Here is a 26,273-nt window from a genome sequence, read left to right as displayed (position 1 = left end):
TTCCTTCTCTGTCATCTCTTTCACACGGGATTTCTCTCACAGTACTAAGGTTCTGGAATTTTCAGATTTACAGAAGCATTAGAAGGACGCTTTGCATTTTGGATTAGAGAGGAGTGAGACTAGAAATGATGCTCACAGATGAGGCCTGCTGACAGCAGGCCTCCTGAAACTCTGTTACTGAAGGGCTTTATCTTAGTGACCAGGAACTGTTAAGCAGATGACTGCCCATGGTTTCTCATCCCACTGCTTAGATGGCGGCTTGCTCTGCTCTAAATAGCAGCCCCCTCTACAGTCCATGGGTCTTTTGGAGAAGATTAACAGTCAAATTCATTGATTAATGTAACAAACTCATTTTCCACATAATATTACTGTTAAACAGAGATTATGCTACAGGTAGCATAAGTTCACAGCATGTTACCAAATATACTGTGCTGTCCAGACAGGGTATGAGGTTCTTTACCAGTTGGAAACAACTGAAAAGCTAAATTTCAGGGTCGCTCTAATGCATGTACTAACTGATTTGCCCCATAGCTAGAAAGCTCACCGGTTAATTGCAGTATTTTTATTCAGGTTGAGCATCCATTCATACACATTTTCTGAGTTCTGATATTTGGGGTGTTGTTTTTCCCTTTTTTTTTTATTTTAAGGAATGGGCTATGTGAGCTTTGTGTTGAGTGCTTTGGATTCATATTATGGTAATACTAAGCAGTGCATAAATAATAGTCTAGTATGCTGTTGTCCATTATTTGTTAAACTTTTTCTTCAATGGTGACCCACAATCATTAGTACAGTACTGAGCAGAACAAATAAAGCATTTCTACAGCATTTTATATAGCATTACTTCTAAGACTGTTAGATTTTACCACATTTAATAAGTCTACCCTTACATTTTATCTCCAGTCTCTTACTTTTTCATCAAGCTATTAAACCAGCAAGTTTACTCTACAACTATAATAATTTAATCTTACAGCGATTACACAAGCATATATTAATATATCTTTGTGTTTTAATCATTTTACTTCCTCCTCCTAAAATAGTTTCATTCTTTCCATATTTACTCAGTTGCAACAATTACAAAATAAATTTATGTGTAAACAAATAATCCAGACAACGGTTCAAGACAAATGGAAAGTAACAGGCAAGATACCAATGCAAATTAAATAAAACTGACTTATACTTTAAAAATAGAACAAAATTTTGTTACAGAGAATACAGAAAAATGTCCAAATTTGTCACCGAGTACAAACTGACAATAAATATTAACTAATGAACTAAAGTTGAGTTCTTGAAAGAATTCAGAAGTACTGCCTCAAATGATCTTGGCACACAAACTTTCCCTGTATTTATGACTGAAACCTTGCACCGTCTGTAATTATATTGTTTTATTGCAGCAGTTGCCTCAAATCCTTGCTACAATTATATGGGATTTGACACACCCAAGTTAGCACCTAGATAACTCAAAGTGTGACCACTGTTCCAAACCTCCTTTATGACCAATTTCATGCAACAGCTCTATTGATTGTAATGACTGTAGAATGAGGGGTATCCAGCATGTGGCACATGTTCTCAAGGCTAGACTAAAATGTAGTAATAGCTATGCAAATTAAAGACTATAACTGACTGCCAGCTTGGCACTGATATTAAATAGCTCTGAAGAATACCGCAGATAATATATTAGGAAAGCCTTTCCTACAGTACAGCAACGATGGATCTTCAGGATCAGTATTTCCCTTTACCTGTCAGGTAACATCAATCCAGTGATTAAAACAAAGAAACAACACCCCCTACCCACCCCACCCACACCCACCCCCCCCAAAAAAAAACCCAAACAAACCCAACCAAAAAAAAGCAAACAAAAACCCGCCACCATCAGTAAGGCAGCAGGTAGTTCCCTTCAGCAGTACTACTTGAATGATTCATAGGAATTAGAACATTGCAACCCATCAGTGCTCTCTGGCAGCTTTCACAGAGAGCTCTCTTGTCCTTCACTGACTCTGTCCTTAAGGTCAGGGTTTGGAATTCTTTATTCGTTTTCTATACTTTTTCAGTTCATTTAAAGTACTATACACTACCATCAGTTCTTTATATAATATGCATACAACACATTTAAAATAAAAACCTTGTGAATATATTTAATAGGAAGAGTAATTTTAAGGGAAATTATTGAAATAATATTTCTGTAAATGAATAATTATGAAAAATATTCCTGACCACTTTTTAAACTTCAAAATAAAGTGCAATAAAACACTTGCTCATTACAAACAAATGAAAGTGAAAGCTATTCACAGTTTTAACTCAAAGTCAAATATCATAATACTTACATTGCTAACATGTATACTGGTCTTGGGAAAGAATGCCTAGATATGCATCCTTTAAGATCACATTCAATTAGCAGTCCTACAACTGCTGTTTAGGAGACATCATCATCATTCCAAAAAGACACCCAGTTTCACGTGAACTTCTCGAAACCCACAAAGTTTGGTAAAATGGTCAAAAACATTCAAAGGAATGTATTTTTTTTTTAAAAAAATCTCATTAAATAGTGAATCTGCTTGCATTTTCATTTACAAGTTTTTGAGTAAAACTGTGTGTGCAAACTGAATAAAAACTACAATAAAGCAAGTTATCACAGCTCCATCCATAATGTGATTAAATTATGCAAAATTTCAAGTTCTGCTTTTACAACACAGAGAAGCACGGGCAGACTAGCCATGTCCCTCAGCTAAACAAAGATATTAATGAAAAGAGAAATATCATTAATAAATTCTGGACAGAATGTCATTACAGTATGAAGCCACAGAAGCAAATTAAATCCTTGATGGGTTAACCAAGTCTGAAGACATTTAAAGCGAGTAACTTGTAACAGATTCCAGTACATTACCAGAAACATGCAAAGAGTTATTTAAAAAATCAACTGCTTCTGCTCTTCAGGAGCCATGTTCCAACCTTGTTTTGGACTTCTTTGTCCATTATACATGGGTTTAGATTGCATGCTTACCTGCCCACACAAAAATCAAACTGAAGTTTTACAGTTTAATATACTTCTGAATAACAGAAGTCAAAGTAAGATGGTAATGCTGTGGAGAAAAAGTCATTATGCGCATGCCTTTCTTCGAGTCTACAATGGTTTTATCCATCTTGGAAAACAAGACAGCATTGTGCATGAACTGAGGACAAAAATAATTACATGCTCTGCTCACATCCTAGAGAGATCACTAGAGGAAAGGTGGCTTCCTTCATTGTAAATGTTTCCTACTCTTTGTTCAAAATGCGTTTCCAACAGATGACAAAGATTTACTGCCAACTGACAGGCGCTGACCTCCCACTTCCTGACCTGGTCCCTTTCTTTTTCCCCTCCTCTCCCTTTCTCAAACCGGCACAGCTATTAACTTGGTTCAATACAGCTTATTAACTAGCAAAATTTTTTGTCTCACTGAACTATACTCTCACATTAGCTGACCAAAAATCTATCCTCTTTCCTGTCCCCATTGTAACCCTGTAACATGGAATAGTGCAATTCCCCCCACCTCCCAAAATAGAAGTTGAGCAAAACTGTCCCAAATACACGTAATCCTGTATTGTTATGAAACGATGAAAATTATCTGTTTTTATTGATAAGGAAGAAGGTCCAAAAAACCCAAAACAACTAGCTTCCTAGCTGAACCGGTTTGAAGAAGGATCTTTACAAAGCATTCAAAGAAACTTAGTAAGAATTAACAGCATCAGCACACTACTTTTCATTAAAATTCTCCCTGTTAAAATTGTAGGCTGTCAACAGGATTAAAACACATCTAAGTATTCGCTATTACATTTTAAACTTTGCACTGAATTATGACTTAAGAATTCATCCAGATGTGTCACAAATTAACTTCACTACTTTGAAACAGGAAAAAGACACCAAAACCACTGAAAAATTCCAGCCCTTCCCAAAAAACAGCTCTGATATTTCGAAGTACTAAAACCCAAGCATACAGTGTCACAACTTTGCTTCCCAGTTGTCAGTTAGAACCCATCTAGTATCATTCACAGTCAAAAAAATTCTGGGCTGTTTCAAATGTCTACATCTTTAAACATGAAAATTAAACACAGCAAGAAGTTCATTAGTGGTGGAGAGAACAAGTATTTCAAGCCTGTATGTTCCACATTTTGTATCTAAAAAATGAGTTGTTGACCCTGCATTTATATCTGAAGATGTAAAAAGCATAATCTCCACAGCATACCAAGAAGCCATGGTCATCCAGCTCAACTAATTCAAGAACAATTACTGTATTTTGCCTAAAGCCGGTAGTCCCATAGAGTTTAAGCTATTCTAGGTCGGCGCTAATAGTCCCACCTTGATGTACTGACGTGCTTGCTATCTAACTCATGGATTTCAAAAGCAACAGGAAGTTTCCAGCTTTAGTTATCAGCTGGCTTAGGACTGAAGCAGGTCATCATCTCCAGTAACTGTCACAAGGAAAAGAGAAAGTGTGCCTAGCCAGGGCTAGGCAAGTGCTACTGAACTGCAAGTGTTCACTTAAATTGTCTTAAGAGCAGCCCTGAAAATGCAGCCTGAGATACCTGACGAGCAGTAGCGCTCAGAGGCTGACTGATTTTAAAAGTTTCAGCAATACAGATGGATAGTTCCTTCCTGTACCTCCAGTACAGCCTTCAGGAAAGAGCAAAAATACTAATTTAAGAAAACAAGTTATACCTTCAGGACAAACTCGGTGTTTGTTCTCAGAAATACCCCTAGCATAGATATAATTACAGATTTAGACCCAGTACATAAGAGGTTGTTGAACTGCCCTTAGTGAGAATGCTGAAGAGCTTAACTGAACACCAGCAGTCGGAGGTAACAAATATTAGCCACTTAAAAAAAAAAGCACCCACACACACCAAAACCTCACTATGGTGAACCACTCAACACAATTTACATTCTGAAGACAAGTTCAAGAGAAAAAACTTCCACAATGATTGTCACAAAAACCTTAATATTGAACTTGAGTATTTTTTTACCAATTAGGTATTGCAACAGCACGTAACTGATGTGAAGCCTGTCAATAATCAATAAAAGCTTAAATATATTTTTCCTCACATCAAGCATAAAAAGCAAATCCACCATTTAGGGAAGGGGGCTTTGAGATTCTTTTTCAACCAGGGTCTCCTCAAATTGTAGATGATTTGCAAAAACTTATTTGAATGTTTACAAGAAGTAAAACAGTTACTTGCCTCTACCTCCAAAACTGCTGGATCATGGTTGTCTCTGCTCTTAAAGGAGACCTGAAAAGCAAAAAAAAAGTGGGGCTTGTGCCCTATTTTGCTTCTTTAAGATGTTTAAGAGAGGCATGAAAAGTTGGAATTAGGGTTTTTATTTTATCTTGTAATGGACACAACGTATTCCTTCTTGTTTACACTTGAGATTGAAAACCCAAGAAGCCATAAGACAACCTAGTTAAGGGAAAACAATGCAAGAATCAATAGAAGCTAAGTCACAGAAGAAGAACAAACTTCAGTTTTCTTTCCCTCACCCCCACCTTCTTCCAAGTTCTCCTTCATTTGAGTGACAAATGACAAAATCCCTTTCCAGAGTTAAGTACTCCTGCACTATCACTACTGGTGATTTGCACAGTTTTATGAACTAATATTACATATGCTAAGGAAGAAGTCAGAAATTTGATTGAGGTAGCATTTTGAAATTTTAAGATAAAAAGCAATTATAAAAAAGTTCACGTCCTTTTCAGGGCCTCTTTATGTTTCAAAATAGAAAAATAAGCAGAAAAAACCCACAATTTTTAGAAGTTCTTTGCAAATGGGAAAGAGTGAAAAAAAATACGAGATGGAGAGCTATAAAAGAGACACAAACATGACTTTCTCTTCCACTGCTAACCTGCCTGTAAGACAGTTTGTATGTTAATTATAGTGGTGCAGTTATATGAATATAAAAGTAGCTGCAAGAGATTTTCTAAAAAATAGTGCATTTCATCTGATAGCATGAGGCTAATTTTAAAAAATTAAAAAGTCAAATTCATACCAGATGCAAGTAAGCAAAATAGTTTATTTTAACTAATACCCATTACTGTTGGGACAACCGTAATAGCTCATTAATTTTAAGCGAGATGGGATAGTACCATGTAATCCACTCAAAAAACAGTTTAAAACTCCTTCTCTATTCCTTCCACCCACGCTTCAACAATGTAATTACTATATATGAAAGAGGAAAGCCCAGGTTTTTTAGTAAATGGGGAAGTTAAAAATGTTGTTTATGAAAAACATGCAATCATCAAGAAAAGCAAAAGCAGGATGCCTAAAAATAAGAAAAAGCATATCTGAAGTACATTAAAGTAATACTTAAAACACTATTATGAGAAGTTATGTTGCCTTTAAATTATATATCACAGATAAACTATGCTCAATCAGTACAGGGTTGTAGTCAATGTTTTTCAGTCAAGTCAGTGAACTGGCTGAAGTTCCTCATCGTTACATACATGGAATGTGATCTTGCTGAAATGCTAAACCAGCATTACACAGCCTCAACACCCTTCTCTGACAAGAGATTTTATTTTAATATACTCAGATAGGAACACCTGGGTACACAAAGTATGGTTTAATATGTATTTCTTTTAGGGACAGGACTAGCTCAAGCAACTTACTCAGATAATATGAATACTGCACAAGAGTAGGCCAAAGGCCTGGGCATCTTTACCCTAGGTCTATTCCTCGACTTATCTCTCTGTGTATTACCAACAATTATAATGTCACTTCTCCAGTTTCAAGAAGCAGCAGGCATGGATTCAAACAGTACTGGTGCTGAATTAAATGTTCCCGTGGCATAATTCAGAAGTGGGTTGTTTTGGTTTGTTTTTTCACTGGTTTGGGGGGGTGGGCAGGATAAGGATTTTTTGGGGGTGGAGTGTTTGTTTTTGGTTTAGGGTTTTTGTTTTGTTGTTGTTGTTGGGTTTGGGTTTCCTTTTTTTGGTGCGGGGTCCTTCCACAGATGAACTATAATCAGAGAATGGAATTTTAAGAAAAAAAAAAAAAGAAAAATTCCATCTTTAAAATGTCCAAAATAAACTATTAGAAAATAAGTTAAAATTAAGAAAGTCAAGTTTAATTCACAAGAGTAACTTAGAGGTCTACAAAGCATAAGATTCCAGAATTATACACAAGATTCCCGTTTCAAAGCTATGAGGAAAAAATTTGGAAAATTATACTGCTTTCTCCTTTCTACTGAACAAGAATAATTTTAGTAACAAAATTCTTACTTTACTGGGTGAAATAAATGGCAAAATAGCAACTAGTAGTTAAAGTAAAAACACTTTAATGCAGACACTCATGTATCTCTTATCATGGAATCTGAAGACAAAGTTTAACTCTGCAAGTTAAGTTTATTTAACAACCAGCTGTCACTTAAAATAGCGATCCTGACTCTGCTACTTCCCCTGAGCTGCCCCTGCTGTGTAGACAATCTTGCAGGGGCCAATTTAAGAAACTCACAAACTCAGCTGACTCCTGAGGATGCACATGAAACAGTGGGAACAGATGTCCTACGGCTTTTAATGGGAACTGACCATTAGATCAGTCCTAATCTAGCGCCACACCACTCACTTCAAAAATTTGTGACACCAAGAAGATTTTGTGCTTTGAGGACTACTAATATGATTAACGTACAGAGCTCAGGCATTACTCTGCTTAAGAGTGTGCAAGCTTCCTCAGTCCTGCATAATTTGATGAAAATGTAAGTAAAGACCCTTTGAATTAAATTCTGATTTAAGGACATTTGTGGTTATTTCAATGTCCATTGTACCACCCACTTGAAGAAAAAGGGATTTATATTGAGTCAAATTCACTTCAAGATTACCAAACATAATGACACAAAAATATCTTACTTTTTTAGTAATGCTTTTAATACCATTTTTACTATGTAACATATCCTACTCATGCAACTATTTATCTTGATACCCCTCCTACCTATGTAACTATTTCATACAAAGCATTAAGCCCCATTTAAATGTTATGGAACAGAAGAAGTTACTAAGACTTGAAAAGAACTGAGAATTAAATCAAAATATCCCCACTACCAGTTTCAATGCTATTCTCCACAGTAACACACAGTAATCTGAAAGAAATGCATCTTCTACTCTAATTTACAAACAATACCTACACCACATACTCAAAGTTCTTGCTGCACAACCATATGGTCTGACAGGGAAAGGTACGTTCACTAAAAAGTGCTCAGAAAAGTCAGAAAAAAATTATCGGAAGAAGTCGCTGATAGGATTTTTTTCCTCTGTTAGTAAAGCATGTTTTAACTATTTAACAAACTACAGTAATATTCAACAAGAGTGAAACCAAACTTTTCAAGTGCAAGTCGTGCTCGGCCAGGCACACCCAGTATTAACCTCCATATCCCCCCGTCCCATCCCCATCCCTTACCCTGCAGACAAGGTTAATATGATGTATCCCACTTTAAAAAGAAGGTCACATTCACGTAATGGGAATAATAAAGTTTGAAACCAACTGCAACAAAATTTAGTGACTAAACTGACTTAGTAGTCAATACACACCTATTTAACACAGCAGCACTCAAGCTCTACAAGGCAAGAGAGGAAAACACTGCAGTTGTCACTTTGCAGTGTATGCAAAGTAAAAGGTAGGCATAGTTCATCTTCATGAAGAAGTTAAAACAGATGAAGAGGATAAAACAGAGACAAATCAATGGATGCACAAAGCACTTTTAAAAAAGCTGTCATCTTTGAGGCATGAGGTGTCTCAAAGCAAGATATGAAATGCTTTTCTTTGGGCACTTTTATATGAACTGTTTTAACAACTTTAACATAATACAACGTGCAGGATAACTTACCCATTAGAGTTTTAAAACACTGCCCCATCTTAGGCAGGAGGTGTTATTCCAATTCTTTACTCTGAAGATGCCAACAAATAAACTCTTAAATCTGATAATCAAATAATACATAAAAATGCCACACACAAAGATTAAAAAAACACAGGCACGCAGTTTTTCCCAATATACATACGTAAGTATAGATACCAATAAAGAATTAACCTAAGAAATAAAGTTTGCACTGTATATATTTACCGAATCCGACGAGCAGATTAATTAACTCTGAATAACCACGTAACATTAAGCTCCAGGCACAGAAATAACTAGTACACAGTTGCATACTGAGCTTTTAATTTGTGCATTTCAAATGTCTCCCTTCTCTAAAGGAATAAATGTGGGGGGTTTTTTGTGTTATGTAGACAACCATACAGAGTCCTGTTAGATAAGTCATCCCAGGGTGCTGAGATCCATGCATTCTACAAGCTCTGTATGTCTTAATATTCACGCCCACCTCCAAGTAATTATGTAGCTCTTAACACTGTAACTGCTGGTATGAAGAGTGAACAGACTGGAATCCAAGGAAGTGGTAAAATACCTTGTTTGAAATATATGGAAATTACTCTTCTCAGCTTAGAAAGCAAGAAACTGTTTGTCATCATAGAAAACTTCTTTGTAAAAATCACAGATAAATCAGCATTTATGAATACATTTAAGAAAAAAAATGCTTTCTGCACTATTGTCACTACTTCAAACTACTTAACACCTTGTTCTCAGTTTCCTCGTGATCATTCCTGCCCGATCTTGTTCATCTCAAACTTGCTGCAGAACTTAATTTCCTGTTGCCTATGAGTGCAACCGTGCCTCACTTCTTTTTTTCTCTTTAAAAAAAACCTTGAAGACAGTCTCAAATTTGTTGCACAAGTGAACATACTTTTCTTTCCTTAAAACAAACAAAAAGATCTCCAAAAACCCTGCTAAGCCTGTTTAAAACTAAAAAGTCTTTCTAAGCCAAGTTAAGGCCAGTAACAAGAAACACAACAGAAGCCTAGTACTCTAATCATTAAAACTTCTGGCTGAATACTCTTCTTGAATTCAGGATTAATGAGGCATTAGCTACTATAGAAGTGCCCTATTCACACTATGACCAAAGCAATAGAACTTAATATTTAAAAAACAAACAAACCCCACAAAAAAAAAAAAAAAACCCACACACAAACAAAACAACCAACAACAAAACCAACACACACTATGCAATTAAAATTTGAGTTCTCTGGGATTACATGTAGCCAAACCATACTGGAGCCCCAAAATTTTGGCTTTATCCTCACCAATAAACTATTTTCATTTTATCATATAGAAATATATGTAATGAAGTCCACAATGCACAAAGCCGGATATGGGGAACAAAAAACCCTTAAATTCAACCTGATTGTAGAACTGTTACATACTTCAGTAGCATACACACACTATATAATTTTTGTAATTTATATAAAACTTTAATAAATTAGAAGTTCTATTACGCTATATTGACATTTTATTCGTACATCTTACTGTTATCCATCTTTTTATATCTAAGCTTAATGCCAAGTAGCTTTTTCCAATTTCAGAGACTTTGACCAGAAGGAATCATCAGGATGATCTAATCTGGCCTCCAGTATATCATAGGCCATTACTTTTCAACAGAAAAAGAACTGCTTTGACAGTAATCACTACAAATTGGTTTAGAGCATATCCAAGGTCATCATAACTTGACTCTGCTAATACATAGAATTAAAGTTTGTTTCTAGAAGGCTTCTTCATACTTGCTTGAAGAGGAAAATTCTGAATCACTCAAAATGTGATTTAAAAAAAAAATTCTTGGCTTTGAGGCACAGATATTCCAAGGGCTAAATGGTAAATTCTCCTTACTTTCACAGTAAATTTTGAATTTTTACCCCTTAGAGAATCACATTCTCCTCTCAACTGTCCACATGGCTAAGAAGAGAAAGAGAGACGGGATAAAAAAAATATCAATATCACCACTACCTACTTCAAAATCTCATGTAGTTGTGCTCAGAATTACCTCAGCAGAGAGAATACTTCAAATACCAGATGAATGCAAGTACATTGTTATGCAGCTAAAAGGTAGAAGTACAAATATGAGACATGCTTTGTAGGTCCTAACCATAAATAAAATATTGTTCACATTTTCAGTGCTTTAGTTGCTGATCCTACACAGGCAGATCTGAGCCTGCTGGAAATTATGATTCGTTGTGTACACTTGCAAAAAAAAAACCAAGTTTTATGACATGCATTCAGCAGTACTGTTTCATCAGAAAGAAAAAAAAACCATGTTTAGCAGGTGTGTGTATATATATCTGAAATGGTAAGTACCATTAACGCAGATTATGAGGGTCTGAAGTTTCCTCACATGGCATGTAAACCCTGTCACCAGGATGCTTAAACAGTATCCTTTCTGGAGGACTATTTGGAGAGCTGAAAGTCACCTCTAAGCTTCTAGATCTTCTTTGTGTCCTAAAGCTTCTTGGTAGAAGAAATTTGAGGGTTTTTTCCAAAGGTTATCAAGACAGTGAGCTTTTACTGTTTGAACAAGTGTATGACTTAACACAACATTTCTGTCCAACTTTAAAAAAAAAAAAAGAAATTTTCAAAAAATTGTGAGTATATGAAAGTAACCTGATTTGAAAAATGCCAGCTGGAATGAACAAACGGGGAAAAAAGACTGGAGAAGAGAATTTCCATTCAGTCCCAGATTTAGGAACCTCACTGTAGGGCACAATCAGATATACTGAAATTCCCCCAAAAAGTGACTGCAAGTCCTAGGAGAATAGTAAAGAACATAAAGGGAAAGCCCACTCATGCAAAAAGGGCCTAGGAAAGGCAATTGCCAAAGGAGAAAAAGTTCCTTTACTTTTCCACATTTTAACACTGCAAGTAATTTCAACAAAGAAATTTTCCTCTCTGCAAAGATCTGCACGTAGAGATTATGTGACAATATTGCAGACTAATACCTATTCCTACCTTAATATCACATTATTTTTATATTTTGTATATGGAAATAGGAAATTTCTCTAAAAGAAAACACATGAAATAGTTCCTCAAAAATCTAACTGAAATGCATAATAAAGAAAATGCGCAAAACACGTTAGTAATTACATTTCACTGACTCTGGTCACCTGAAAATAAATCAGAACAATTTAATTGAAACAGAAAAATCTCATAGGCTTATTACCTTTGCTTTACAGAGAACAAAAAGTACAATACGTTCATTTAAGACTATTCGTTCTGGAAGAACATAGTCCTCAACTTTATCTGAAGCTGGGATTTTATACTAAACACATGAAAGTTTAAAGAAGCCTCAGTGAACTAGCCTCAATTATTAGAAAAACTACCTGTGACTGGAAAATGTGAGTTGCAACACTCACCTAGAAAGCGCAATGACTATTCAGTGTGCACGTGCGATCATAGGAAGCTATCTAATCACTGCAGAATCTACTCCTACCTCGATGAGCTAACACAGTTTTAATAATACTGCTATGCCATGAAATAATTCTACTAGTCTAAATGCAACCCCAATCCACATTCTACTTTTTTTTTTTTAAACAGAGCAGAAGAAAAAAACTGGAAAGACAGTTGAAGAAATGAACAGAGATCATTCCACTTCAAAATGGCAGATCATAAAACATCTTATCAAATTCTTATTTAACGCTTATCACTGTTTAGTTTGTACAAAAGGAGGATTGTGTGGTTAGTATGATCAAATTTCTATTTATTGACTTTATGAACTATATAAAGAAAATGTGATTGATAATAATGCGAAAATTATTGCTAATTATATGCAATTAAATAATTTAATGAAATTTATAACTTTATATGCCCAGAGAAAACATTTACTTCATAAAAAAGCTAACGACTTCAAAGGCATGCCATTTATGAGGTCTCACCTAAGCAAGGCTTTCTACAGTTTTCTTTCTGTAAACTATGGTAAATTCACACAATTAAAACTTTTTTGAAGAAAACCTGACTTATCACTGAGTTTGTGTCCTGTGAGATTACAAAGTTCCACTACCAAATAAAAGCCAGTTTTATCCTCTTTAACAATGACACTCTGTTCAGGTTTTCAACAAAACAAGAAAATCTTTCAAGTTCTCCACACCTTACTAAGACTTTTAAGACATTATTTTATTTGCAATCATTCTTTTTTGTTGTTTAATTCCAAGGTTATATTTGAGACAAGTCATTACTGACAACCATTCAGTATGTGCAATGTGCCTTCTGAACAAAGTTTATTAATTGTGCCTAATTATTGCAAGCAACCAATCTTACTTTCTGCATGTGACCTCTATTCACCTAACAGCTGAAGTTCTGAAGTTCCAGCTGAATTACCATGCATTGCCATATCCAATGAGATCTTCAAAAGAATTTCGTGTACACACTTTAAAGCTGTTACAGTAATTACTACTTTTCACTTACTGTTTCATATTTTGGGCCAAATTCATCTAGCATCAAATATTCAGCTTTCACTCCAGAATAAAGCCGTTTAAGCATGTTGAACACAGGCCTTCCAAACCACGTAAGTAAAGCAAACAAGCCATTCCTTAATTTCTTCGGATCAATGAAATAAAAAAGCATTTAAGTGTTACTATAGCAACGCTATGCCCTTTCTTATGGTCTACTGATATATTTTGTAGATTTCAATTTTAGAATATTCTTCGGCACTGCTACATGAACGAAACAAAGATCCACAGACTACCAAGTTTTTCTTCTATGTTAACTTCATTGCCTTATTCCTCCCTGTTATTTCTGTTTAGATATGCAAAAAACAGCTGCTACTTAGAGAATCCTATCTCAGACTGAAGGGTTCCCACCCAAAACACTGCATTCAGTTTTGTCCCATACTTAAGAAATCTAAGAGGAAAATATTAAGCTGATTACAAAATCTTGCAAGATCAGATCTGATTAAATTTCTTTAGAAAACCAACTACATTAGAAACACTTGGAACAGGAAAGCTCTGGCAATAAATTTAATTTTAAACCCCACTCTTTTTCTGACATGTAAGCAATTCAATATAAATTTCAAAAAACAATGAAATAAGGACCTATGGCAACAGACGCTTCACACAGAGGAATGACATGAAACAGGACAGAGCATGTGTGTTCCAAATTTCTAACTCCCACATTACAGTTAAGGATTTTTTTACCTTTAACTGTAGCCTCTATTAGTAAAGTGCAAGATTTAAGAGTCATTGAGAATTCAAAAAACCCCAAAACACACCACATACCACCACACCAAAAAGACAAAACTAATTTTTCTTTACTGTCAGTAGGTTCAGGAATAAAAACAAAACAAAACAGAAAAACCACCAAAGCTGCCTCGGAACAGCTGAAAAAATCCTGTTAATTTCCTTCACCTCACGTCTTCCCCACCAGATAAACGAGCGCATTATCACTGTTTAATCCAAGTTTTAATTGAGTACTGTCACTGGTGGGAAGAAGAGTGCGGAACCACTACTTTCCATATCAAACAAAGCAGGTAATTAACAGCTATTCTGGCACAATCCCTTATCACCAAAACACACAACACTGTTAAGTTCTCTCAATGCCAATGCTTTGCTTCAACAAAGGAAAGCTGATGTTTCAGGGTCACATTCACTTCTTTAATACACAGGCATAAATTTACTGCTCAGTCAGATACCTATAATTAAACACAAGAAGAATATAATTCTAATATTCAGACAAGCTTGCATATGAGTGGGATATTTCCCCCTGTAAAGATGATTGCCTTTCATTTTTTGGTTTCAAGTAGCTACAGTTCACTTAGTTTTGATTACATAGCAATTAGATATGCAAATACATGAGATCTAAAAAAAATGCTTTTTCAAATGTCAGATTGTTAGCAATCAAGCTTATTCTTTTCTCCTGTACACACAAGCTACTCATTAAATAGCTATTGTCTTAAAAACATTCCAACAGATTGCACTTATCAGGGTTTTAGAAGCAAATATAGGAGTGCACATTACCCAGAACACGGCTCATCAGGGAATGAAAACAATCTTACAATTAATTTAATACATACATGATAGTGGTTAACTAAGTTGGAACTAAATACCATATTCTTTGGGCACTTTTCCCACTACTGTTATTATCAATACCTAAGCTCACAGCATCTTCAAATTAACAAAAACTCATTAGTTTGTGTATTTAATGATTCCATGTTGCTAATAAATTTCACAGCTAAAAATACAGAATTATTGAATATCAGTAATTTTTCATTGTATATTGAAAATACATCCACATAAAGAAAAGCCAATTAAAAAAACACGTGGTTAGTATCATTCTGGCAAGAATAGCCATTTTGACCACTTTTTTTTTTTTTTTTTGAGGGCCCACAGATATGTTCTACTGGAATTGAAGACTTAAATTTTCATGCTCCGAGATCACATATATGAGCTTGGCCCTCTATGACACATTTCACAGGGCCTCTAGAAGCAGCCCACAGTTTCAGAGATCCACTGATCACGGGTTAAAATGGTGGGACAGGATGTTTGACAACAGCTCTGAAGAGCCAGGAGAAGCAGAACTACTGCAATATTAGACGGACTCATCTATAAAATATTGTTACCCACAACTATGGTCTGCCACTGACAGTTTGAAAGCTTGCTCTTGCAAAACTCTAAAGAAGCAAGAGCAAAATGGGATAGGGGCAGGAGCTGGTCGGTTGTTCTTCTAACTGATCACAACGTCACCTCAAAGCTAACAGGAAGGAAAAAAAGATCCCTAAAAGCAGGCTGGTGTTTTCAGTGACCCAGTTGTGAGGAAACATACACTAAACAAAGGAAGCTGAAACAGTTCTTTCCTAACTCAGCCTTATCTACTGCATCTACTACTGTGAAAAGCCAGGATCCAAACCAGCATACTCAAAATACCAGATTCTTGCCAGGTGCTGCATCTGGCAAGACTGGTGGTACAGCATTATCTAGTGAAATCTACTGTACTTCATACTTGCAAAACCCAGCCAATTCAAAGTGGGCTTAAGAGGAACATAAGTAACAGGCCAAATATGATTCATTTTAAGCCATTACACTTTATTCTACCTGCTAGATTCTTCTACTCTAATACTATATGTATATATGAAACACATTTAATTAGACTGCAAATAATAGGTCTGAAGCCTGCAGTAACCAAATAAAATCAGACTTCTTTACTAGAACTGAAACACACAACAGGAAATATGTCTTTCTCTTTAAAACATTTCTTTCTTCAGGTGTATATAGAAGACATGGCAAATTCAAAGTACCTGATTTTCCTCAGGTGAATTAGTTAAATCAGTCAGGTACTTCAGGTGGATTCAGACAGTTGGCTAAATGTGGTTTGGCATTCCAATCCTTTAGCAACATCTGCTTGCCAGGGAAGCATTAATTGTTTCTATATGACTACAGGACTAAACATACCAAATAACCATTTATAAAAATGCTCCAAACTGTACACAAGCAGTGACAGAGTTGGTATTAACGTCCACGGGGTGCAATCTTTAAAAAAACCTGCTTCTTCCTTATCCAAGACAAACATGCAACTGCTAAAGTGAACAGCAGCTTTCCCACAGAAGAGACCAAGTGCTGTCAGCACTTCTTTCCTTACACTTTCAAGTAACACCACAGCAGAAACATTGAAGACCAATAAATTAAGGCACATGATCACACTTACTAAGGAAAAAAAAAGTTTATCTAGGCCCGAATGTCAGGACCTGTCATCCAGAGTTTAAAGATCCTATGGATAGAAAAGGAACCAGCATTTTAACATGAGGAAACGTGGGAGCCAGAAGAGAAAAAAAATACTGAGGAGTAGGAGACCATGTCCATGCTTTGGACAGGATTTTGGGAGCTGTTCCCAGAACTCCAAACTGCAGAGATAATGCATGTACAACACTCAGACTGTATCAAGAGAGGGCAGGAGAATAGAAAGACTAGTTTTCAGCTTTTCATTTGTAACGTTGGGGTCTGATTCTGCTGGCTATCGAGACTGAAGAAGTTTTCTTAAGATAAATTGCTATCAACAGTGTTAAAAAAAGTCAAGTGAAAACCACCAAAATACCAACACAAAGTAGCTTCAAACAACCTCCAAATAATTAAATAACTCCCACACCAGAACACCCAATTCCTTTTTGCCTCCATTCTCACTGGAAACAGTCATACTAACCTTGTGCCATGACACATGGTCAGAACAGTCGGGAAATGTTGGGGAAAAAAGTAACACCCACACCACACGTACTAACCACAGAAAAATTTATTTTCAGAATTTACATAGTAAGTATTATATTCAAATATTTAGGTTATATGCACTCACTGGCCACATACCAGATCAATGCGTTCGGTTAACTGGCTGTTCTTTGCTTTTGAAGAAAAATTCTTTCCATCTGTGCATGGAAAAAGACTACTAGCATACTTGCAAAATGATACATAAACTCCAGGACAGTTTGGTTCATAATTACGTTGCCTATTTTACTTCTGTCAAGAATCAAAATGGATTTCAATAATTCTAGTTGAGATAGCAATTAATCTTAACCTCCCATTTTACTCATTCCTCATGTCGCATCTACAAATTACCTACAGAAGCCTCTAAACAAGTCTGAGGGCAACATCAGTGTCTACTCTCCACACCTCCTCCCACTCTGCACTTCTCTTCAAAAGCTACTACATTCAGAATTCACATTCCAGTAACTTTGAGGCAAGTAAATAGTGCAAATTCACCAATCACCCTGAATCGTAGGAAATATTTTTTAATGATTTTTTTTTACTACTGGATTTTTTACTGCCCTTTCATATGGTCTTCCACATGTTAAATGATTTTAACTGTAAATTAGTTAGTAGCATGTGAAGTCTGTCATTGATTTTCTTATGCCTTCCTTGCTTTAATTATTCAATTCTCCAAGTTGCAACACTATTGTAACTCCAGTGTTTATATCAGTCACTGCCTTCATGCAAATATATAAAGTGTTGCTAGAAACCAACACTCAGTTTAGTGCACTTTCACAGCATCTCATTGTATTTTCAGGGGATAAATGAAGCACCATTGAAATTAACCCTCCTTTTATCATAGTGATGACCATGACCATTCAGGAGGAGGTCAGCAAGGACCGAGCTGGAAAGAGACAGCCAAATATCTCCCTAGAGTACTAAGAGGAGTATGTCAAAGCAAGGAAAATTAATATAATTTATGAAACAAGGGAGAAGTTTGTGAAAGAGTACCAAAACAACAAAAAAAGTTGACCTAGTTCGAGAGGGAGCGAGATTCTACAAAGACTCAAGAAGAAAAAAGATCTCCCATAGCTCTTGCTATAAAAATATAACTGCTCTGTAAATCATTTTGGAATGCTCTCTACACTACTGTGAGCACGTTCATTCCCCAGAAATATTAGTTCTTCACACATTAAAATATCCTGGTGCTTCCCAGCAACTCCATGGCAAATTCATGACATTTCTTTGTACCAACTAGACACCACCACCTCCCTGTACTGATTCCACCCATTCTCACCAAGTTTTTTTTACACAGTTCTATAGCATTTTCTAACAAAACCAACGAAGAATTTGATATTGCCATTGTTTTCTTACAGCCAGAGTCTTCCTGTTAATTCAGCTGTCGGTTATTCCATTCTGTCAGGCACATGCAAACTATTACCTGGATTAAGTCACTGTTCTGCAGATTTTACTTTCAACACCCAAAGTTGGCCTAATGTTTTCTTCATTTCAGGCTGTTAAAGTTAGAGGACAAGATTTTGGTTGTCTTGTAGGTATATAGTCGTGAATTCATTTATGATCCAAATTATATTCAATAATTACACAAATCTGTCAAGCAAGTATGAATACTGTGCGTTGTGTGTGTTTCATAGCAAACTTGTGGCACTTAAAAATCAAATCAGACAATTTACCCAGAACATCAGATTCTATTAAGTTGAACGGTCTCCGAGTAAGTTAAGTGCTGGCCATTGCTAAGTTAAGTGTTCTACTACTGTAAGAGCACCAAGTTTTCTCTAACAGAAAAATAGATTTGTGTACCTGGCCTTAACAAACATTTGCATAGTTTTCATCCTTTCCTGCAGGTACTAAACACATACTTCAAACCTCGTTGTTATGAGTTTTAAACTAATTTTTAAAGATTCACAGTATCCATGCACTTCAGCGAGTCCTACATTCATCAAAACATTCCCCATTTACTGCCCAAAAAGATGTGAAAAATGTGAATAATTAGCAGACAGAAGCTGTTAATTATTCTCAAAAACGGCAGATAAAAATGTGAAACTGTCTGTCAACAAATCCCTCTCTGTATCGGAAAAGTGTAAAGACCAACAATAGAATCTTGCAACTATAGCTGATAAACTGTAAAGTAAGGACGCTGTCCCACTGCGTAGCCAGTGTGACCTATACCGCTACCTGAATTTCATTCATATCCTTAACAGACTGTATTGTAGGCCATACCTAGTAAAAGGGTAACCTGTGAATAACAACATCTGTTTTAATCCAAGTCTAGGCAAGACAAAGGCTAACACAGAGCCAGCAGATCTGAGAAAAGTAGATAACTGTCACCATCTAAAAACTAGTTTAAATGGCAAACCACTCAGACATGTTAGGAATTACAATTTGTGACTGTTGTCATACAAGTGACTTTTCCAAGCTGAAAAGGAATCCAGTATCTTGCTGCAGTGGAACACTACAGATTACTTGTCTCTATCTGGAAAACAATAAAGTAGCAGAAAACCAGATATCCCTGTCTTCTAAATGTCCAATTAGTAATTTAAGTATTTAGTTTTCACAATAGTAGTATCTTATTTTGTGCTTACTCTCTAGCTCCATGCAAAAGAGCCTTCCTATTAGTCTCAACATTGCTAAATCTGACTCCTAAGGAGCCACAGCCAGGAGGGTAAACAAAAACCTGTATTCTGCCTGCCAGCAGCCCCCCAAAAAATGTGGAGAACTGAGAGCTGTCAAAAACTGGTAACTACTTGGGAAACACCCGGGCATGCTGCTTTCCTCCTCAAATCAACAGCTTCTGCCTCCATTCCCACATTTAAGTAAACTCAATCTTCATGCAGGACAAGGAATTTCCTGTGAGCCTCAAACTAAATACAGTCTTTGCCACACAGAAATCTAGCACAGTTTCATGGTACTCAGCAAACACAACGCTGAACACAAATTATTTCTGGTAAGCTTATATCATCACAACATTAATTCTTAAGAAAGGTAAAAAAAAAAAGCCAGACCTATGCCAAACATGGAATCATCCACCAAAGGGCAGCCCAACAGGTTGAAGTTATAACCTAGAAAATTCTAGAACTCAGAAATTTAGTGGTACTGATAAATGAGAATGGTGGTAAAGTCTGCAAAACCACCAGTTGCCCTTCACAACACATCATAAAGGTAGGGAAGTATCACTCAATCTATAATTCATGGCATCTCACAAGAGTCAACTACCTCATTGTAATACTATTAGACAATGCTCAACACTATTAGCCCTGCAAGAGAAGATGAAAGTTTTAAGAAATCATATGACTGCACATAAGAATACCCATACTCCACTAAAAGTCTCACCTAGTTCGGTAATTTGCCTCTCATCTTCTGCTAAGTGTGGAAAAACTTTCAGGTTACAGTAGATTTTCATTATTTAAACCATTCACTTCTTTCACTACTTTGCTAGATGAAGTAAAACGTAGATAGATGTTTGCAGACAATTTTGTCAATACCTCAGAACAATTCAGTATGAATTGTCCCCAAGCCTTTCAAAACTTCTATTCAAATGCTGGATACAAACAGCTGTGAGCTGTAGAACAGTCAACTTCTTATATCACAATTAACACACACTGTGCCTCCCACCTAACAAAAGCTTAGGAGTAATTTTGCAGAAAGAGAGTTTCTACCGTGGTACAGATTAAGATGAGTCAGTTACTGTTCAACAGCCAATATTTTAATTTATAAAAGAGACTTTTTATACACAGATGTTCAGGCAATGATTCAAGATTCCCTCGATATATTCTTTTTCCATTACACTTTGTGCAACTTTTGTCCAATTTCAAGGGAATCTGCATTCTCTCGTCTCTTGATCACAAGGTTTTTTGCTCACAGGAAACTGACAGAAAAATAAAAGCAAAGTATAATACAAGTTTGTTTCTACTAGCATGGGTTTGATTATGCTCCTCCAGTCCATTGCTTCCAGTGTCTTTACAAAATACTTCAATGTCATTAAGTCAGTTATTTCCATATCTAATTAGCACAATAACCAGTTAACTATTTACCAATTTAATTGCTCTCAGAATAAAATGACATATAATTGGTTTCAACTACTTTTCACATTACATAGGAAAACATGTCTTAATGGTGCTAAAATCTGCAACTTTGTATTGAGCACATACAGAAATATACCCAATATATACTGGATATATTCAGAAGGTAGCAAATAAAAAGCAAACATATGTATGAAATAAACCTATCCTAAAGATGCACTGCATCAGATACATATCAGTAGTGTTTTCTGAAATACCAATATTGCTTTGCTATAATTCTTAAGGCCCTCAGGCACCTGAATTGTTCTGTCCTTCAAAATAAAATCATTCTGGTCTTGAAAGTAAGAGCATTTCTCAGACTGTTAACTGAAAAGACGTTTGCAATATATCACTTCAAAAAAGAAGTGTTTGTCAAATTTTATATAAAACCTAAGGAAAACATTTTCTTCTTATAAAATTCACATTCTAAGCTAATTGTGCCTGCACGGTATTCTTTACTACTGTCAATGTGAACTGAACATGTTTTCCTTAAGGGAAAGATATTTGTAGGTAAGACGTCAGAGATGATACTCTAGGGACTCTGGACTCCAAAACCCCCATAAACAGGCTTAAAAGGAATCAGCCTTCAGTCAGGGGTGATTCAAGAAATAACATCTGTTACCTTCAACGTTGCTGCCTGTTGAATTTCCTGAAGTATGGTTTCTGCTAGTCAGCCTTTGCACTTAATTATGTAATTAAATCAGTAACTTGCTAAGAGGGATTTTTTTCCTTTGTGATGACTTTTCTTCTTTTTAACAGTAGTGTGAACTCTTACCTCTTCAGAGGGTCACCTCTCCCAGACTACCAGGGATATAACTCAAGAGACTTCTGTTTTGTGGGTGAAAAGGGGAAAGGCCATGCTTCAGCAATTCTTTAATAAATAATAATAATAAAATCCAGCTTTACAACTCCTCCCACACTCAAAAGAAGTGGTTACAAATGCAAAAAAGGTTTTAAAATTGGAATAGAAGAGGCTATTTTCTGAAGTACTTGCATACTAGCTTACAGGCAACCAAAATAATTTTCATTACATCTTATGTTTTACAATGAACCTGTAAGAAGACAAAGTGGTATCGACCACTAAGTATATTCTTAAACAGGCTGGGATTCTAAGGCAGAGGATTTTTCCTCACCACACAGCTACATACAAATTCTCATACAGCTTAATATCGTATATTCTTCATTGTGTACTGAAATGCCAGTTGTGGTATGTTGAATATTTAAGTTCAGTAGTATCTTTTAACGAATACGATTTTTTTGTTTAAAGACTAAAAGGCCAATTACTACACTAGTCAAAAATTAAGTATGAAGAAAGCCTGCCAAGTTTGATGAATCAGTCTGAGAAATCAAATTTAATGCAGATGTGCATACTTATAAGAAAGTGTGTAGAGAGGAAATGTCACTGTAGAAGATGCTAGATGCTGAAATTAATTGTTCCCAGGGTAGTATCTTAAATACTGCATTCTGAATGTCTGAAGTAATTTTATATTAAAACTTTATAACCTGAATGCAGTAGATTCAGGAACATGCTGCATAGGTAATATCTCAACCTTAGTTGAGCAGCCTGCTCATACAATGACTTTTAATGCATAGTCACAGAAGCTGATAGCAATGAGAAGTGAATGCAACCATCAGTTTGGTCATCTCTAACAGAGAAGATGCAGCTTCCACGTGCAGCATAAATTAACAAAGCACAATCCATGATACCTAACATGCTGAACTGCCACCCCACAGTGCCTCAGCCAGCAAGTTTCTGGTAAGAAGTCGATTCATTTTAACAAATAATTCCCTTAATGATGGATATTGACAAGGGATTCCAATAGTTATAGTTCTAAATGTAAAAGTAAGCATCTGACCTCCAGAAAGCCCACTGGCGTTGTCAGAAAGGCCTTTTTTTTTTTGTTAAATGACAGTCATTCTAGTGATGTATTATGCATATGGATTTGCTTCACTTTCACGTGCCAATGTCCCCAATCACTGAATGATTTCCTCCCTACCCCGTTATTCCTAGCAGTACTGACAAGTACTCAAAAACCCACCTTTGCAACTAGTTACAGACTTTTTTCAAACAGCCATTCCAAGCTGTGCCATGATTTCTCAACATAGATATATGAAATTGTCAAACAGCAGCAGCATGCTTGTGGGTAGAGACAGATTTTAGAGGCAACTGGCTTGAACTACACAATTTATTCCCAGAAGACAAAAATAATGATGGCTGGTCAACCTTTCATTGAAACACAAAACAACGCCATTTGCTACCATATGCTAAATATATTCCATTTCAACATATGTGTCAGCACCATAGCTTTATTATTTGTTCACACATAGTCCTTTTCACAGAATGTAAAAGTTGAGCATCTTATAATTAGGGTAGCAATAATAGGGCTTGTTTAACAAGACGCCCTACAAAGTACATATTATTTAATGTCAGTAACTTCAATTTATAAGCTAAACAATGTTTGTTAAGACCTTCCATTGGAAATCAAAGTGTATCTGATGGCATTTCAGAAGATAAAAGGTATTAAGTATATAATACTTCAATTCTGTACAGCATGTAAATGAAGTAAAATATCCTGATCACAAGAGTCAAATTTTTCCACTCTAACCTTCTCCTCAAGCTTTGTGTAGGTACCAAGGATTTTTTTTTCATTCCTTTTTAGGCTTCCTATTAAAAAAACAAAAACACAAAGCAAAACTGGAGAGTCCAAAACAATGGAATTATCTATTTACCGTGACAACTCTGCACTGGCCAAAGGTCAAGACTGGAACTAACGAGGAGCTTCTCTTTCGTGAAAGCTTACGTAATTTCTGCTTGCAAGGTGAACAGGGTTGTAAGAACAGGAGGCCTGTTGTAGGCCAGGAACAAAACATCAGTTTAAATGATTTAATACAGAGCGAAGTGCAACAGATTTGAAGCCGTTGCAGTGGATGAAGGCAGTGAGTTCTACAAATGCAGAATTGTTTAGCTGCCTGCTTTTCTCTTTGAAATAACCAATTGTAAGAAAAAAAAAAAAATCTGTGTATCATAATGAGATGCTTCCTCATGAAGTAAAAACAATGGCCTCTCTCACACACCTTTTTAGAGGAGATTCTTGACTAAAATTAGGAAGAAATGGGAAAAAACAATGTAACTGATAGAGACTTACACAAGCCAGCAGCCTGATGCTGTAAGGCTGCCTATCCCTCTAAGTGAGATAACGGTAGTCAGTCAACGTGTTCAGGAGCACAGAGCTGACTCCCTGTGTGTTAACGTCTGTTATGGAATTCATGTAAGACAAGGGAGATAAAAAACAATGTTTTGTTTATCCATCATTGGACAGTCTTCCCTCTTATTAAGTAGTATTCTTTGATTGGTGTGAAAATTCCTAGTTTTTCTCAGTACCTAATGAAAGGTACATTAGAACTAAGCAAAAAATGCCTTGGTCTTAATAAAGTTACACACTCATTAGCCTTTGATGGATGACTGCAAGCCCTCTCCCCTCCCCAGTAATCTCCTTCAAGTACCTCCAGGCTCTAATCACAACATTTTCAGTGGTTAAGGTTTTGATTTTAAATTTGTCTAAAGCTGTCTATAAAAAGGTTCTGATTACCAGCTGAGCTTCAGATACTAATGATTTGAGGATTTCCCTTGCTTTCTGGGGGAAATCTGTCATCAAGTTTCAAGATTTTATACTAGTTCAAGTGACTTCACCATGTGACAAAGATTTCTAAATCATTACTTCTGTTCATAGGCTCACACAAGGAAGTTCTCTACAGAGCAAATTCAGGTGATTTTATTTTCCAGCGTGTCAGCCTTCGTATTTTCTCTTGGATTCTGCAGCCACTGGCAAGGTAGGAAGTAAAAAGTAAATGGATGGTTTACTCTAGGAGACGGCAGTTAGTACCATGTAGCTGTCACATTAGCGATTGATACTGGTTTAGTAATGATTTCCCACATCCAATAAGGTTTCTGTTGTAACCAGCACTGGGCATTCAGATTTGCAAATATGAAATATACCTACAAAATATACACACAAATTAACCTGCATTTCTTATCTCCTCCGAATTTCAAAGCTATTCAGTCAAAACCTGGAAAAATCTTGAATATCCACTTTTCTAAATAATGTTGACCCTAGATGAAAGGGAAGGGTTTAGAAACAGTTAGCATAACCTAACCTTCCATGAGAGAATACTATTACTTCTGTACTTTACCCTTTGAAGTGCATTAGCATTTTGAAGTTGAAACTGCAAAGAGAGAAGACCTTTAAGAAAATAAAAGAGAAGGTGGTTATCATTAAAAGGTACTGACTGCCAAGGAAGTTGGTCATCTTGCACTCAAGACTAAGGATTTAATCTGTAAGTATAACTCATCCAGAAAAGTGCCAAGAGCCAATAGCAAGAAGCGTACTTACTCCCCAAATCGATATATGTCACTTGTTCTTACTTTAGTTTGTGATCATTGTATCTTGAATGCAGCTTCCAAAGCTTTAAGAAATGTCTTACTGGGATGCATCATAAGCTGCATCATAATCAATGATTACGAAATTCTTCCTACTGCTGCAACAATGGTATACAACAAAAAGTCCAGTCTTAAAAATATACAACTACTGACTAATAGCAATCACCTCAGGAGAACAAAAGCTATAGAAAGACTAGGAATGGATGGCATGAAAATAGGTTTTATCAAGAAAATTCTTTGGTACTCAACACTGGTTTTGAACTAATATTGTAATATTTGGTATTGAAATTTATTATACTATTGTATCATTCAAATATATTAAATGATTTAATATTCAACACTAACTGCAGTATTATCTCAGGAAATCATCACTGGTGAAGTACTCTGTGCTCCAAAAATATCAGACAACGTAGAAGAGTTAATTGGCATTAAAGCTCTGACTGGATCAGTTTGTGGCGTTTAATGTGTATGAAGTTCTAGCTGATCTGCCATACAGAACTTGTCCTTGTTGAAGACAGCTTTCCTTTTTTTACTAAACTTCAGAAAACCAAGTGACTCATATGCAGGTCTCGGCTCTCGTAAGCTGCTTCTCAAAGACAAAACTCCAGCTATCTAGAGAGATGACTCCCCACAGGAGAGGACAGGTTCTGCAGCACAGTCGTGGAAGGTTGTGGGCGCTAAACATAACAGCCCCCTGGACATGC

General features: G+C 36.0%; 1 protein-coding gene across 13 annotated transcripts in view; it reads right to left on the bottom strand.

The window, feature by feature from the left end:
- QKI (QKI, KH domain containing RNA binding) overlaps positions 1-26,273 on the bottom strand; it is a 158,320-nt gene that overhangs the window by 65,855 nt on the left and 66,192 nt on the right. For 6 of the 13 annotated variants that reach the window (XR_012659702.1, XM_075088057.1, XM_075088059.1 and 3 more), the window contains exon 4: positions 5,208-5,262. The exons of the other annotated variants lie outside the window; for them this stretch is intronic. Coding sequence is in view for 5 of the 6 variants with exons in the window: in XM_075088057.1 (XP_074944158.1) it covers positions 5,208-5,262 (55 nt within the window). In the remaining variant the exon portion in view is untranslated. The remainder of the gene's footprint in view (positions 1-5,207; positions 5,263-26,273) is intronic. 13 annotated transcript variants of the gene reach the window in all.

The sequence above is a fragment of the Phalacrocorax aristotelis genome, chromosome 3, assembly GCF_949628215.1.
Source record: "Phalacrocorax aristotelis chromosome 3, bGulAri2.1, whole genome shotgun sequence".
In the NCBI taxonomy this organism is placed as follows: Eukaryota; Metazoa; Chordata; class Aves; order Suliformes; family Phalacrocoracidae; genus Phalacrocorax; species Phalacrocorax aristotelis.
Note: the sequence above shows the minus strand (reverse complement) of the source record. Positions and strands in the feature narration are given on the sequence as shown.